Source organism: Leuciscus leuciscus, assembly GCF_965113295.1.
Source record: "Leuciscus leuciscus genome assembly, chromosome: 18".
Classification (NCBI taxonomy): Eukaryota; Metazoa; Chordata; class Actinopteri; order Cypriniformes; family Leuciscidae; genus Leuciscus; species Leuciscus leuciscus.
In genome coordinates, this window is record NC_138742.1 from 7587322 (window position 1) to 7604079 (window position 16758).

At 37.6% G+C, this 16758-nt stretch overlaps 1 protein-coding gene across 1 annotated transcript; it reads left to right on the forward strand.

Annotated features, from left to right (window-relative positions):
- Positions 1–512: 512 nt before the first annotated feature.
- On the forward strand, positions 513–14527 carry ppp1r14c (protein phosphatase 1, regulatory (inhibitor) subunit 14C). The gene is made up of 4 exons (XM_082145779.1): positions 513–850; positions 9761–9844; positions 11314–11346; positions 12227–14527. The coding sequence occupies exons 1-4, from the start codon at positions 614–616 to the stop codon at positions 12299–12301; spliced, it is 429 nt and encodes a 142-aa protein (XP_082001905.1). The 5' UTR covers positions 513–613; the 3' UTR covers positions 12302–14527.
- The last annotated feature ends 2231 nt before the right edge of the window (positions 14528–16758 follow it).

The window sequence follows — 16758 nt, forward strand, 5'->3', positions numbered from 1 at the left end:
AGATAGATAGATAGATAGATAGATAGATAGATAGATAGATAGATAGATAGATAGATGCATACATACATACATACATACATACAGCCTCTATGAATATGCTAATAATTTAATACCATGCAGCTGTCAAACTATCCATCTGATACTGTCCAACCAGCGCAGAGGGATTCCCGTTTATAGATAGATAGATAGATAGATAGATAGATAGATAGATAGATAGATAGATAGATAGATAGATAGATAGACACACATATAGACAGACAGACAGACACACAGACGAATACATACATAGGCTACATACATACATTGTACATACATGGTAGCCTCTATGAATATGCTAATAATTTAATGCCTTGGTAGCTGTCAAACTATCCATCTGATCTGATACTGTCCAACCAGCGCAGAGGGATTCCCGTTTCACCAATACTGTGCGCGTCCTGGCACTCACAGCGTTAACGCGAACGCGCACATTGGCTAGCCATTCCCCTCCCACGCGCCGGTCGTCCTTTAAATGCTCGCGCTGCGCTTTAAATAGCAGGTGTGAGAAACTGTGTCCTGCAACATACACTCCTCAGACACCACCATCATCATCCTCATCGCCACCATCACCGACGCAATGTCCACCGCCACCGCAGAGACGAGCGCACAGCTTCCCCCGGCCGCGGCCAGAGTGTTCTTCCAGCCCGGCGTGGCTGGCGTGGGTTGCGCCGGTTCCGGACCGATGCCACGCGATGACCCGGTGCAGAAAAAGCAGGGCAAAGTGACGGTGAAGTACGACAGAAAGGAGCTGAGGAAGAGACTCATCCTGGAGGAATGGATCATTGAACAGCTGAGCGAACTTTACGACTGTGAGGTAAGACTGCACCAGAACCGGAACTTCATAAAAAGAGCTCGACTTAAATTTAGATAGCCTAATTAATGATAATTAGAATTTTATGTAATGATATTTTAGTTTAGTTTATTGTACATATATAGTTTAATTTTGATAATTAGATTTTTTTTTCTAAAAAAAGAATTATGTTGTAATTCAGATTTTAATAGTAAATTAAACAGTAAATTAAATAAATGTAGCCTAAATAGTAACAAATTAATTGTAATATATATTGAATAATATAATTGTATTGATTTTGATTAGCATTTATGCAAAGCATCTTACAGTACAGTCAAGTACTTTGACCTTTTTATGGTTTACAGTTATTTTTTTTACTGTATTTTATAATATTTTTCATTTTTGCTCTTTTGTGTGAATGCTATCTTTGAGAAACACAACAGCAGTATAGATATTTATACCAACATATCACTTATCATATAAATGCAGTCCATTTATCAGCTAGGCAAAATTATTGGTTATTTTCAGCGTTTGTTTTACAGTATTACTGGTTCAGTCTTCTTGGGGTAACTTGAGGTTAAATGTCTTGATAAAGGGCACAGTGGCGATGATATGTGAATCTGCTCTTGTGGGGTTCTGACCTGAAAGGTCACAAGATTTTTAATCTCAAAGCTACAGTTCACCACCCCCTTGGGTTTATAGGTTGATAAATTGTGTTTGTCTTTGTGTGACCTACATTTGTCTTCTTTAAAGCAGCAATGTAACGCATGGCACTATACAGCTAGGAATCTTTAAAGCGTGGGATCCTTTAGCATCGGTCCTCATTTCAAGATGACAAAATGTCATTCTGCTGACCTCTGTGAGGTGTCTTATTGCTCTTATCCTCTTTTGTTCTCTCTATCTGTCTCCCTCTGTGTTTCTGTTCTGCGGCAGCTTGCTATTTTTCTGCTGATGCTGTGTTGGCCTTAGAGAGACAAGAAAGAGAGAAACCGCTAGTTTGACTTGTGAGGCAGAATAACGTTGACCCTGTTAAAAGCTGGAAAAATAAGGGAATTGATATTCACAGGAGCACAGATTCTTAAGTAGTTGAGCAAAAAAGGACACAAACCTGAGAAAAGTTCTTATTCAAATTATATATAATATGGATTCATTCAGTTTGAATAATTTTAATTGGTGGTCTCAAATCGATTAATCGTGATTAATCACATCTAACATAAAAGTTTGTGTGTATATATGTATATACGTGTTTTTTTTTTTACTGTATTTTATATTAATTTACCTTTTGGATATAAATGTATGCATATATTATATATATATATATATACACATACACACACAAACCAACTTTTATGTTAGATGCGATTAATCGATTTGACGGCACTAATGAGAATTAAATAATACATCTGTTTAACATTTTAAGAGGTATTCACCATTTCGTTAAAGAATAGTGTCAAATACTAATATTTGAATGGGAATGTTTTAGTTTAAAAAGTTACATTTCTGTATTTATTGGGTTTAGTGTCTATTTTAATATATAAAACGTATTGAGTCATGGTCTGGGGGAAGTTGGTTTTAGGGTATAGTGGATTATAGGGTTAATGTAATGCTGTGTTGTTGTTTTTTTGCATGTATCTTCCTCAAAGTAAGCAGACATGCACATATGGTAAATTAACCTTTGACATGGTCTCTCTAGACTTTACACCCAATCCCAGCAGCATCTTGTGGGTCTTTAGAGTGGAACATCTTATGGCAGAAGTGAGTTACCATTTGTGCCCAAAAAAAGCATTTTATTTGAGGTGTTAATCATAACATCAAATATGATGCTGTTTACAAGAGAAGGCATCTAATTAGGTTAAGGATGTGAGCTAATAAAGATGTGTTTACTCAGGTGTATTTTAACGACCTGTCACATTTGCACTATAAACGAGAAGGAAGTCACACATATAGCCAATAACCATTCACAGCTCAATGTCTGGCCACCCATTGATAGCAGGTTGCAATGAAAGGCAAAAGACTTCATGTAAACAAAAGCATTCTGAATTAGACTATAGTGCATGTCAGCTGCACTAATAAACACTGTGAGAGATAATCTTCAGCAGTGTATTTAGAGCTTTATTGTTGCATTTGTAATATGGCAGTGTTGGGTTAAAGTCATTATGAAATCAAAATTGACACTACTTTTTTTATTTTTTTATGAAATATTGCAGTATTTATTATAAATGATTTATCAGTGCACATCATTTTTTAAATGTCCTCGTAATCTTTAATCAAAATAACTTCCACGCCCTCTTGCAGCGACATTTTCTTGTCCGAGAAGCCATTTCACTTGGATATCCGTCACGACTTCCATTTCATGTCGTCTCATGTTTGTTAGCGCTTATGCAGCTCTCATTATCATCTATACTCTCTTTTAATTGGCTGAGCAAAATTGACCAAAGCCATTTTGATATTCGCTAGCAGCATGCTTGCTTGTTTGAAATTATTGAAATATGTCTCTCTCACACAGCTAAATGAGTTAAGGGAAAGTGTTTAGCAGGTTTAGCTGATTGGATTTGCGTGCAACTCACTAACAACAACATCTCCATTGTGCAATATGGCCGTTAGGGTTAGTGTAAGGTGATGACACGTTATAGACCTACTTAAGGAAGAGTAGGTCAGCATGGGATTACTTGCTGACAGTGAAGGTTTTCTAGATTTAGAGAAGTTTGATAGAATTCAACCAAAACCCTGAGGCCTGAAACTGATTCTCTAGTACATGAATGCACATGCTTTTTGCAATTGCTTCTAGCAATGCAGACTTGATTGCATGTGTCGTTGCATTCCCAAATATGCCAAAAAATATGATTCATGATGCAATGCAAGCATGCATTGAAAATATCATCATTTATCATTTCGGCTGCGAGAGGAACTGCATGCATTAGTGTAAACTACCTTCTAGAGTCGTTAGTTTATAGTAACTTAGTTTATAGCTGAACAATAACATTTGGTTTAATAGTGCAATCATTTGAAGGCTGCTCTATCACCCCATTGACAATCCAAGAATGCTTTAAGCATTTACAGCGCTTTCAATGCATAGATCTAATATTTGAGCCTGGCGCAGCGTCAGATCTCACGCTTGACTATGACATCACAGGCTTTCAGTCACAGAGCTGAACTCCGACCCCAACCGATCTGAATGAGTGACAGCACAGCGTGGATTAGATGAACTTGGTGGTCATACAGTGAGTGAACGTTTCCAACAGAGCGAAAGCGAGAAAAAGGATGAGCAAGGAAAAAATGGTGGAACGTTATCAGGATATTTGGAGGTTAATTTCTGTGACTTCTGGGAGAAGAGGATTGGGGGAAAGGAATTAGAGCAGAAATTAGAACGGAAGATGAGAGGAAAGTAATGGAAAAGCAGTAAGGAAGAACACAATAGAATTAGAATTGGATACGTTTAGTGGACGGTAAAACAAAGGAAAATAAGGCAATTTTGGACTTGGGAATTGAATCAATTTCATGCCTCGAGTAAAACAGCATGCCATCTCATGCACACACTAACAACCCTCTGAGAAACACTAAAAGTGTGTGTTCATATGATCTCTGCATTCTCAGCACCTCACCTGAGCTTACAAGGCTTACAAAGAACAAATGTAGGACGTTTCTCGTTGCAATTTGCATGTACATGTGTATCAGAGCTCTTTGATGGGCTTTGCCTTAGTAAAACAGGTCCATCTGGAGTTCATTAGCGTATTGAACACAGAGATGAGGTGGTCTACGTTCAAGCTAATGATGGAGTCCTCTGTCTAACTGAGTCCTCAAATCAATGACGGTCACAAACCGCTGCCTAAGCTGTTTTCTGCAGAGGATTCGGTCTATTTCAGGCACAGGGCAGCAGTTTGCAAGCATGCAGATTCTCTGTGTGAGAATCAAGGATGAATAGTGCTGTGATAGGATGTGAAAGCTCATTCAGTAACACTGCTGTACTAAACATTAATCCAAAATATTAAGATTAGTGCTCAATAAACATGCGTTTTATTTTTTTTATGGCTGGTTTTTAAACTTGAGGCCAATTCACACTAAGGACGATAACTACATTGATGTCACCTTAAAAAAAAAAAAAAAGAAATGTAAAAGAATAGCAGAGTCCATACCACAGATATAATGATAACGGGCCGGCACTATACATTATACTGTTGGAATCACTTTCACAATGAATCACATTATAATGGGGGGAAAAATTGGAAGCCCATAACATTTTATTGTTCAAAACCTGTTTTGTGCAGACCCAGTTACATTCTGTTTGGGTGTTGAATGTTACAAAAAAAGAATACATACAGGTAAAGCATTACATTTTAATCGTGATAAAAGCTAAATTTAAGCAGAATTTGATTTATTTTTATATATAATGGGACATCAAGTTTTTTTTTTTTTTTTTAAACAGTTATTTTGCATTATGCACTAAATGGTGCAATCTATCAAATATTGTGACTAAATTCAGTCTCCTGTTAATTATATCAGTACTGAGTCATAGAGACGTTTTTTGAGAATGGCTGCAAAACCCTCTCTCTGTACTGACACACAACACCGCATAAGAAGCAGCGAGATATGTCCTCTGCATTCAGCCCAGTGGGGTTCTGCTAATATGCCCCTGTCTGCAAAAGATACCCACAACCCCCCTCTCTGCTGTCTTTCTCCTCAGTGAGGGGGGAAGGGGTTCGTCTTTGATGCTCAACGCCTCAGGGCTCTGTCTATCTGTCTGATATCATGGCCACTGCATTGCATTTCACTTCGACTGTTTGTATTGATTCAGCGTGTTTGTGTTTTGTATTAGAGACGATCCTGTCTGCATTTGTTTATATTGTGTTTTAATCTCCATCTGACCTTGGAGCAGAAGCATCGTACCTTTTTTGAAACCAAATCGTTTTAAATGCAAATTCCAAAAGATTTTTTCGTAATGTTGATCATTAAGAAGCACAATTATTGTATGTAAAAAAAGTTGATCTTTATTATATTATATTATATTATATACTCTGCCCGGTCAAAAAAGTTGTTGTTTGGATTTAAATAGGCAAATGCTTAAGAGTGAGTCTATTTATATCATTACTCCAATCTTTAGTGTCATATGATCCATCAGAGATCATTCTAATATGCTGAAAGATCATGTGACACTGAAGACTGGAGTAATTATGCTGAAAATTCAGCTTTGATCACAGAAAAAAAGTTACGTTTTAAAATGCATTCAAATAGAAAAATCGTAATTGTAATAATATTCCACAATATTACTGTTTTTACAGCATTTGCGGTCAAATAAATGCAGCCTTTGTGAGAATATTTGAATAAAAAAATAAAAAAAAAAAATCATAATTCCAAGCATTTGACTTTTTGATAAAATGCATGATGCAACAATTTTGCTAAGTTTATTTAAAAACTACATATTAGGTCAAAGTTTGAACTCGTCCCTTTCCTAATCAACTGTATGACTAGAGAAACATATTTTATTTGTATATAATGAATTATTATATTTTCTTTGTCTTCAGTCATGTTTTTTCTTACCAGTGACACTAATAAAACCACAAACGCAGCTGATGCTTCCTCAAATAATGGGTTCATGTCACTCCTGCCTTGTAGAGAGCAATTTGATCATCGTTATTCTGCCAACTGAAGGAGCCCGATCGTAAATCATCTGTGAGACACAGAATATGCACGCGCATGGTATTTTATGAGCACATATGTGCGCAGTACAGTACAATCTGCTTGTTTATGTTGGTATGCAAATGGTGTTATGTGTGTGGGAGTTTGAGTGTGATTTCTGAGCATTGCTGCCGGCGTTTCTGTGTACATTTCGCACTTTCCTGCAAGCCCTCTCTCACACTGACGCCTGTTTGAAATCCTCAGTGGTCTGACATGTCTGCTCAGAGAGGGAGAGAGATTGCTTCCCTCTGCTTTGTGTTTGCAGATGAGACACCAGTCGACTGCGCTTTCAGGCACCGTGAACAAATGGGTCAAGTGAAGGTGTCTGTGCTGGTTCTGCAGCTCATACAGCACACACGTTCAGTACCCACAATCCACCTGCAGGGCTTTTCATTCACTATACACATACATTATATGCAAGCACATTTGCACAGCTAGAATGAAAAATGCTTTATACTGTAGTGGCCATTAATGATGGCTCAAAACAATACAAAAATGTTAAGAAATCTTTATAAAACAACTGCGATAGATAGATAGATCTTAAGAAAATGTGGTTTTAGCATGTTGCTAGGATTGTCTGGGTGGTTGCAAAGTGGTTTCTTACTGACTTGGTGAACCGGTGTGAAATATAGCTACTGAAATGATTGTTTGAGGTGGCTGATTGCATCTGTGTCAGGTTATCTTGATTGATGTCGGATCAGTCTGTGATTGATTGGCCATGTCTTGGCGGCTAGCTTGACTGATCTGCTGATGGTTTAGCTTTATCTGATTTAGTCTTTGTGGCTGGCGCTATCTTTTTTTTGCCATTTTCCCGACTAGGACACTCGGGAATGAACACACACACACACAGAAACAAAAAAGGTCTAAAATAATAGTCCTTGTAATGGTGAATGTGTAAACGCATGATGTATTCGCTCATCTGACAGCAGGCGACTGATTGGATCATTATTTTAACAAACAGCTCCAATAAGAAGCCATGATGTCGTTCTAAAAGAATGATTTGTCAAGATCCTCATTTATTGCGCATATGAGAGTGTGTCTGTTTTTGAAGATTTATAGCGTTAATATATTGATTTGTATTTGTCTTTTAAATGTAAAAGTGTCAATCTTTCTGACAATGTCACCCCATTGTAGATTTACATGAACTCACAATATTAATCTTTGTGTATATTTTAGAACCGCTAAGATAATTTGATAATATTGAGATCTCTTTAGAAACTCTAGAGGGAATTATTATATATATATATATATATATATATATATATATATATTTTTTTTTTTTATTCTCACTAGTACTGAAATCTCACTTTTGTCAGATTGTTTTCCTCACAGTATGAACCATAGAGTGAATTTCTCTCACACACACACACACACACACACACACACACACACAGACAGAGAGAGAGCGCGAGACTCATCCTTATTAACTCTGCAGACCAGCACTAATCATTTTGACCTGCTTCTCGCTAAATCAGTTTCTCTTTCACTCTACTATATTCACTCTCCGGCCACTTTATTAGGTACATCTTGCTAGTACCGGATTGCCTTCAGAACTGCCTTAATTCTTCGTGGCCCAGATTCAACAAGGTGCCTGGAACATTCCTCAGAGATTTTGGTTCATATTGACAGATTTATCAGCTGCACATCTATAATGCAATTCTCCCGCTCCTCCACATCCCAAATCTGCTCTATTGGATTGAGATCTGGAGACTGTGGAGGTTTGAGTTTAGTGAACTCACTGTCATGATCAAGAAACGTATGATATGGTGTGTTATCCTGCTGGAAGTCATCAGAAGAAGATACACTGTGATCATAAAGGGATGGACATGATCAGCACCAATAATCAATATTGAAGATCAATTGGCACTAAGAGAACCAAAATGTGCAAGAAAATATCCCACCATCATTACACCACCAGCAGCCTGAAGCGGAAACAAGGCAGGATGGATCCATGCTTTCATGTTGTTTACACCAAATTCTGACCGACCATCTGAACGCTGAAGCAGAAATGGAGACTCATCAGGCCAGACAACGTTCTTCCAATCTTCTATTGTCCAGTTTTGCTGAGCCGTGTGAATTATAGCCTCAGTTTCTGTTCTCATCTGACAGGAGTGTCACCGGTGTGTGTCTTCTGCTGCTGGAGCTCGTCTTCAAGGTTTGATGTGTTTAGAGATGCTCTTCTGCACCTCGGTTGTAATGAACCTTATTTGAGTTACTGTTGCCTTTCTATCAGCTGAACCAGCCTGATCATTCTCCTCTGACCTCTGAGCCGGTCTGGCACCAACAATCATGCCACATTCAGTCACTTAAATCCTCTTTCTTCCTCGTTCTGATGCTCAGCTTGAACTTCAGCAGATCGTCTTGATCATGTCTACATGCGTAAATGCCTTGAGTTGCTGCCATGTGATTGGCTGATTAGATATTTGTGTTAACGTGCAATTGAACTGCTGCACCAACATTTTTGTTCTTACTATATAAAATTGTTTTAAAAATTCTGTAAAATAATGTATTGGTGTAATGCTTTTTGTGTGTTTTTTAATAAAAAAAATTTTATTGAAAATAAATCAATGCCATTGTACTAACGTATATGAAAAAACTTTGAACAAAATCCTACATCATGCGAAAAACCATTCATGCACATTTGATGAAGTCGAGTAAATCTGGGAAGTAAATCCTGGATTTGTCCTTGGATCTGTCAAGCAAATGCGGAATTGGCTGTAACACTCTGACAAACTGGCACTCTCACAGACAATAATGACATATGTGCTTTCATATTGATGGTGTATATTATTCTATCTCTCTCATTTGCCAAACGAGCCAAGCGATTACCACATGGAAAACAGTCCCCTCTCTTCCTCTCACCTTTAAACGGGGGAGTGTATTTATAGACCTCATCTCATCGTGCCTGTGTGCCTCTGTCTGTCATCACAGTGGCACAGCCTTCAGATTAACCTCAGCTTGTGACTGGAGTGTTTCCTGATGTTCTCGCTCCCCAAATAGCCCTGATGAACATATAATTCACAATTTCTTGGCTGCTGATTTGATCTAGGCCACATCTATCCAATCTGTAAGAATTTTTTGCACTAATTAAGGAAAATCAATTACTTGGAGGTCTCTTGGTGGTTTCATTTTAAGTATCAGATGCTTGCAGATGTTTCTTTAAAACTCAGGCACAAAAGAGATCTCAATTGGGAAATGTATTTATTTTATTTTTTTCATGTGCTTCCACTCACCTACTATGTGTGATCTCTGTTTGTACAGGAAGAGGAAATGCCAGAGGTGGAGATTGACATTGATGATCTCCTGGAGGTGAACAGTGAAGATGAGAGAGCTGTAAAACTACAGGTAAACTCCTGTGTGAGCGTGTGTTTAGAAAATAATGATTTTTTTCTGTTAGGGTACGTTTACACGACAATGATGTACTAAAAACTGAAACTTTTGTTCCTTCGCGTTTTTCGTGTTCAGACGACAACATTGTCAAAATGATCCCAGTCCACACGGATCCGCGAAAACGCCTAAAAACGCTGTATTATACTGCCAGGCCAGTCATTGGCGATGTCACTTTGTTCATGTTTTTTTAGTTTACATGGAGACGATACCGGTATCGTTTTCAAACAAGTGCACTTTGAAACTAGTTTTGAAAAGTTAGCGTTTTCAGGCCCCCAACACAGCGTTGTTCTGTCACTGAACGGTCAAAATGCATAACAAGTTTTCCGATTTTGGTTGTAAAAGGTTTTGTGTAAACAGCCCCTTAAACACTGAATTTAGTGTTTAACGCCAAAACATTGTACATGAATGCAAACACTTTTAGCTATGCTTGGTTTCATGATGTTCTGAAATTTATCAGAATACAATTCATAATGCAATGTTCATTCCGCATTCTCAGCACTGCTGAAAGCGGCGTTAAGAGAATCTGGCTGAGTAATTAGTTAAAATTAGTTCTCGAGGCCGTATTATCCCTTTTACAAAGTCTTGATTTTGTTTTTGGGCTCTACTAGCATAGGGTTAAAAAATGAGTTCTATTTAAAATAAAATAAAAATCACATATTTTGCACTGTTGCAGCACCTCTCTTCCAGTCTGTCAGTAACGGTCTGGGGTGCGTTTCCCAAAAGCATCGTTGGCAAACTATGATCGCAAGTTCTGTTGAACTCTATTGGTAACGACGGAATTGGCTTCTGGAAACACACCCCTATTTAGTTCCTGTCTCTATGAAGCCCCTCTTTCCGTAAAGCGCAATGTGCTCTGATTGGTCGGCTGGATCAGTGTGTTATAATTGGTCAAGTGTGTTTTGGAAATGTCCCGACCCTTACCATAACCATGAGTTTCAACACACTACTAACTAACTAAATGAGGCCCTGCCCCTTTATTTTGCATGTGCCTTGAGCGGGAATTATTTAAATGAGGAATATTGTGGCGTGTTCGTTCCCGGAAGAAAACTAAAGACTCGAGTCATTTCAGGGAGTTCAGAAACCGTTACTGATATACAGAATAACTCCCGCCGGAGTGACTTTGTGCTTTGTAACTTTGCAGACCTTTTTCAATGTCAAACAGCGACATTACACACTAAACAAGGTCCTCTTTAAAGTGTTTTTTATACTATCTGAATAATAACATCTGCTTTATTGATAGAGACATTAAAATAAACTCAAGCACCTCCTTGAGGGGTTTTATTGCCACAGTAACACAAAAATGCGTGCCCTATATGGCCAAGCCAAAAATTCACGTTGTGTACGTATGTGTCTGTAAATGTTTAGGGTTCTGAAGTTGTTTGTGTGTGTCTGTCGGATGATATCTTCCTTTTTTTGTCCCTCAGGAATCCCTGACAGACTGCTTCAAGCCCACTGATGTAAGTCATGACATAAAATATAGGCCACCAACCTACAGCTCTGTTCCAAAACATAGTGAGCTGCCTACGTAGACAGCATTTTAAGGAGTATTTTACGTGCACTCACAAAGCAAAGCCTTTACGTACATGCATGCATGCATACATAATCATCTGAAAAGGATACATGCAATGCTGCCTTTTTTGGACAAAAAAAAACGAAGTAACTTCTAAGGCAGCATCTTAATCAAAATGCCTTAAAAGGCTGCTGCCTATGTAGTCAGTAAGTGTTTGAAACAGAGCCACAAATTCCACACAGAGACTTGCTAACATCTGTATGTTGTCTTTCATGCTGTACCACACAGTGCTTTAGGACAGGCTAGTGGATTTCATATGAGTGTGCACTGACCTGAAAACGTGTGTGTGCTCAAAGAATCCATCCAACATTATGAAAATCACAATGCATAAGACAGCAGACACAATAACCCACTGACCAACAAACACCGATACAGATGCTTTTAATCCAATATTAACACCCATGTTTACACCCGTGTGTGTGTGTGTGTGTGTGTGTGTGCAATATAAAATAAAGTTATGTAAAATTACAAAACACAGACACACAGAAGAGTCCTCATCAAGCCATAGGTGTTTATATTAGATTAAAAGCATCTGTACACACACTCTTACAATCCTCTCACATGTTAAACTATCATGCATGCTTGTTTGAGTGTGTGTGTATTGTGCATCAAACCCAAGCACATAGTTTGTGAATCAAAGACCTCGCAGCATTGTTGCTGACCTACAGCCACAAGCTTTACACAGCGAATGAATGATACGGAAACATGAGTAGACGAGACTTGAAAAATGTTACTACATACAGTCTGTCTCTTTCTCTCTACACCAGGTCTTCGTGCGTGAGCTCCTCGGCAGGATAAGAGGAATGAGAAAACTCAGCGCTCCGCAGAAGAAAAGCTTTTAAGTGCTCGTAAATGCCAACGACAATCCAGCTACCTGGACTACAGGTCCCACAATCCATCACTCAGTCCACATACAGTCCTCAAGGACTCCATATCCCAGGATTCCTTTCTGGCCCAGAATCAATATACCAGAGTTCATTTTCCAAGGACCCATATCCCAAAAAAAGCAACTTTGTTCAGACCACCTACATATATCACACAATCAGTCCAAGAGTGCAAAGTTCATCCGGGACGCAATCTAAAAACAATCTCAGCAGCCGATCGGGACAGCCTGATGTTCCTGCCCTCAACCTCTCAGTCGGTCTCACAGGCCCAATACATCATTACACTGTTTGGTGCAGTATTACAGCTATTTGTGTGAAACCACAACTGACTAAGCTATTTCATATAGCCGATTAATTATGTTTTATATTGTTTTTCTTTTAAGCAAAGTTGTTAAAGTTTTTTTTTAATTAACAGACTTTTTAACACCTGTTGGCCTTTCCTGCTGATCTCAGAATAGTTTTTTTGGTTTTGTCCAATCACTGTCCTGTACTGATGGCCAGTATTCACCAATATCTGGCCAGTTAAATTGACTTTCATAATTTTGCAAACGGTCTAAACATTCTTTAGTCATTTTGCTTCTCAAGTAAATGATCTTGATTTAAGATATTGCGTCTTGTATTCTGATCAAAATTAAGTTAATTTATGCTTAAAACAAGAACAAATATCTTAATTCAAAGGGAAAACAAGATTTTTTTTTGTGACCTCATTGGAAGATATTTCTTTTTGTTTTAAGCATCGCATTGCTTCTCAAGTAAATGTATCTTGATTTAAGAATGTTTAGATATTGTACTGGAAAACAAGGCTAAAACAATTTTTTTTGCAGTGAGCAAAAGTGGTCATGAACTAATTGTGTAATGTTCAGTTTTAAGTCATATAATTGGCCAGAATACATATCAGTCTGTCATATTACCATCATTATTGTATTTTGATAACGCTAATCTTTCAAGAATGTTGAACCGATTTTTGACAGGTCTCTAAAAAATTCCCAAATTTGGGTCAAATATGGACAAATCCAGCCGTTGGGTTACATTTTTAACCCAACATTTGGGTTTGTCCATATTTGACCCAAAATTGGGTTTAAACAACATGGCTAAAATAACTACTTTCATAGAGTGGAGATGATTGTAGAATGTGAAAAGTTTAAAGATTTTGGGTGGGATGTGCTGCCAGAAAGTAAAGAAATAAGGCTATATTCGGAATTAAATACTAGTGAACTATTTATAATGAAGTATTCTAGTATGCTATTGCGAACATAGCCTGAGATTTGAATGCTTTTAAGAGATAACAAGGGCTGATGACAGTTGATCTTATTAGCAGACATATTGTGATGATGGTTAGTGTTCATCTAATGATCAAGTCTAATGATAGCTGGATGAGGAAGTCTAGTTTGACTCAAGCCATTATCGTAATCACATAAATCTAGGCTTTTATCTCCTTATCCTCGTGCGGTTTCACACGGAGGCTGCCAAAGAATATACTGTTAAGTGGCTGAATATTAGTATATTATAAAGTGCTATGGGTGTAAATTGGTATATTATGTTTGGCTATAACGAACATTTAATCTTCATGTCGGTTGGTGTCATACTCATGGGTCAAAATTTGTGTTTGATGGTGTAAGTTGTATAACAAGGAATCCAGGGGAAAAACTATGGTGCTGTTTAAACTTTTAACCCTCTACAGCGTGGATGGATGATGCGTTTTGCAGGCCGAGAGAGAAAGTGCAAAAATATATAGAGATTCGCTCTTGTTCCGGAAGACTCTTCTATTTTTATGATATCGCAGTTTCTGTCGGCCTGCATCTAGTATCATTGTGGATTTTAAAGAGTTTGACCCTTCTCTCCGAGAAGAACATTCAGGGTTTAGGCTGATCTCTTTATTTTGGTTTACTGAGTTTGTTCTAAAATGTATTTGAGTGTGCGAAAGCTTTATTTATGCATGTTTTATTGGCATGATAGGAACATTTTTGGATTGCTTACTAAAGCGATGATTTGTCTTTTTATACATTATTACAAGTATTACTCTTATAAATATTAAATTCACTTTTTATTCATTTTTAAGGACTGTATATCTGCGTTCTGGGTGTTTTTAATTGTTTTTCGTTTTTTAAATATATGTAAAGTGTGGTCTTTTTTTGTGCTGTTCTACTTACAATAAAGGCAAAATGTCTGAACTGTTATAATACACATTCATCAGTGTTGCTTAATTTTATTTACACAAATGCACAATATATCAAACATCATCATATTACAAGCAGGCCTATTTGTGAAAAACACGCTCGCTTTGGGCTGTTATAGTCACAAATTTGCATCTAATTACTGAACGTGTCACATTAATCCTTAAAATGTATTAATCCGCTTCATTGCCACAGTTAAGGCCGCTCATCTTGTGGTCCCTATCAGGATTCTGTTATCTGTCTGTAATGCTAATGCATTTTCATGCTCTTCTCCAACATATATTCATTCTGTTGTCTAGAACGTGTATGACACCAGCGATGCAGTTATTATGCAATTAAATTGTTCATGTTATATATATATATATATATATATATATATATATATATATATATATGATTATCTTTTGCTGATCCTGCAGCTAGTGAGATGCTTGCGCAGCATTTAAATAGTCTCAAATTGTTTAATAAAGAGAATAAAAACTTAGTTATGCCATTTATGTCAATATGTTAAATACAGCCTCCGTTAAAGGGATAGTTCACCCAAAAATAAAAAATAAATCTCTAATTTTCTCATCCTCAAGTTGTTCTAAACCTTTATGAGTTTCTTTCTTCTGTTGAACACAGAAGATATTTCGAAAAATGTTAGTAACCAAACGGTTTCTGGTGCCCAATGCCTTCCATAGTACGATGGGGATCAGCAATATCTTCTTTCACATTGAACAGAACAAAGAAACTTAATACTGGTTTAAAACAACATGAGGGTGAGTAAATTATGATATTTTTAATTTTTGAGGGATCTATCTCTTTAAAGAGCACCGATACATTACAAACACACGAACTGTGAAATCGCTTCATAGCAACGCTTCCCCTTTAAATTTCCTGACCCACTTTTTGCAGGCGCGTTCACGAGGGAGACTCGGAGGTGCATGTGAGGAGAATGTCTGATGACGGGCGCGTGCTCTGGCTCCGCGCCCTCCAGATGTGCAACACAATCCATTCAAATGCCATTTAGCTCAATCAACCATCTAGACTGAAAGGGTACCGGGGTTTCTCTGCAAGTAAACGATCCAATCAGGTCTAATTTGATTGTCATCAGTGCTGTTGTCGACCATTATAGCATCATGTTAAGATTGTGATGTGGGCTGACTGAAATAGCCCAGTTTAACTCTCTTCAGCTAATATATTCTGTAAAAGCACTGGTCAGCATGCTCATCTTCCCCCTACATTTTCCTTCAGACATGTCTGTTGCTCTTTTCGTGCACCGTTGTCCTCTTGGCATGTCTTTTTTCTTCCATCTTTGAGTCCCAGCCTTCGTCTCATTCTTTTGTTTCTTTAACTCTCTCATATCTAGCATGCCAGTGTTAGTGTGCCTGTGCCAGAGGACAGGAGAAGACAGTACTGAAGCATCTGCTACCCAGCAATGCAATCAGAGATTCGCCATGCGAGGAAGATTAAAAAGCCACATGAAGCAGAATTTAAAACACACATTCCTCTCTGCATTTCCCAAACCCATCATGAAGACAAAATATTCATTCATGCACTTGTGCATTTCCGAATGTCTGTCACAAAGAAGAAAAAAAATCATTAATTGATCAAAACATGCGTTACATTCATCATTAAAAATCAATCTATTTATAATGAATGTGCTTTTTTCTTTGGCATTACGCTGCAGTCAGCCATAAAGAGAGGCAAAAACCACAGGGGAGAACACAGAAAAGGACAGAAAGAGGAGGAGAGGAAACGGAGACACATGGTTGTATCATTTAACTGGAAAATGTTAACGTTTTATTGCTAAATTTCCAAGAAATTATATTTTCCCACCTAAGCCTCAAAGTACCAGAGATGTCACCACAACCCACATTGGATATTGTTGGGTTAGAGTGCTAAGCAAATATGATTATGATGATTATAATACATGATAATATATATGATTATAAATGTATATTTCAGCCATATCACAGGAGAGTGCTGTTGGTAATCCAGTGCAGGTAATCACAGCTCATTATCGTAAACACAACATTATTGCGAGTGTGATCTTGCTTTTATTCAACAGACAATAAACAAAAAGCTAATATGAGCAAGTTAAATTTTAGACAATATTTATACCACCAACAAAAATAAAATAGTTCCCGACAAAGCAACCGCTACACGTCTCTAAGCAACACACGGTAATGGCGTTATTGGATGAATCAGTGATTTGAACAAATTGGTTGAGTGAATGATTCAATGACTCGCTAATAA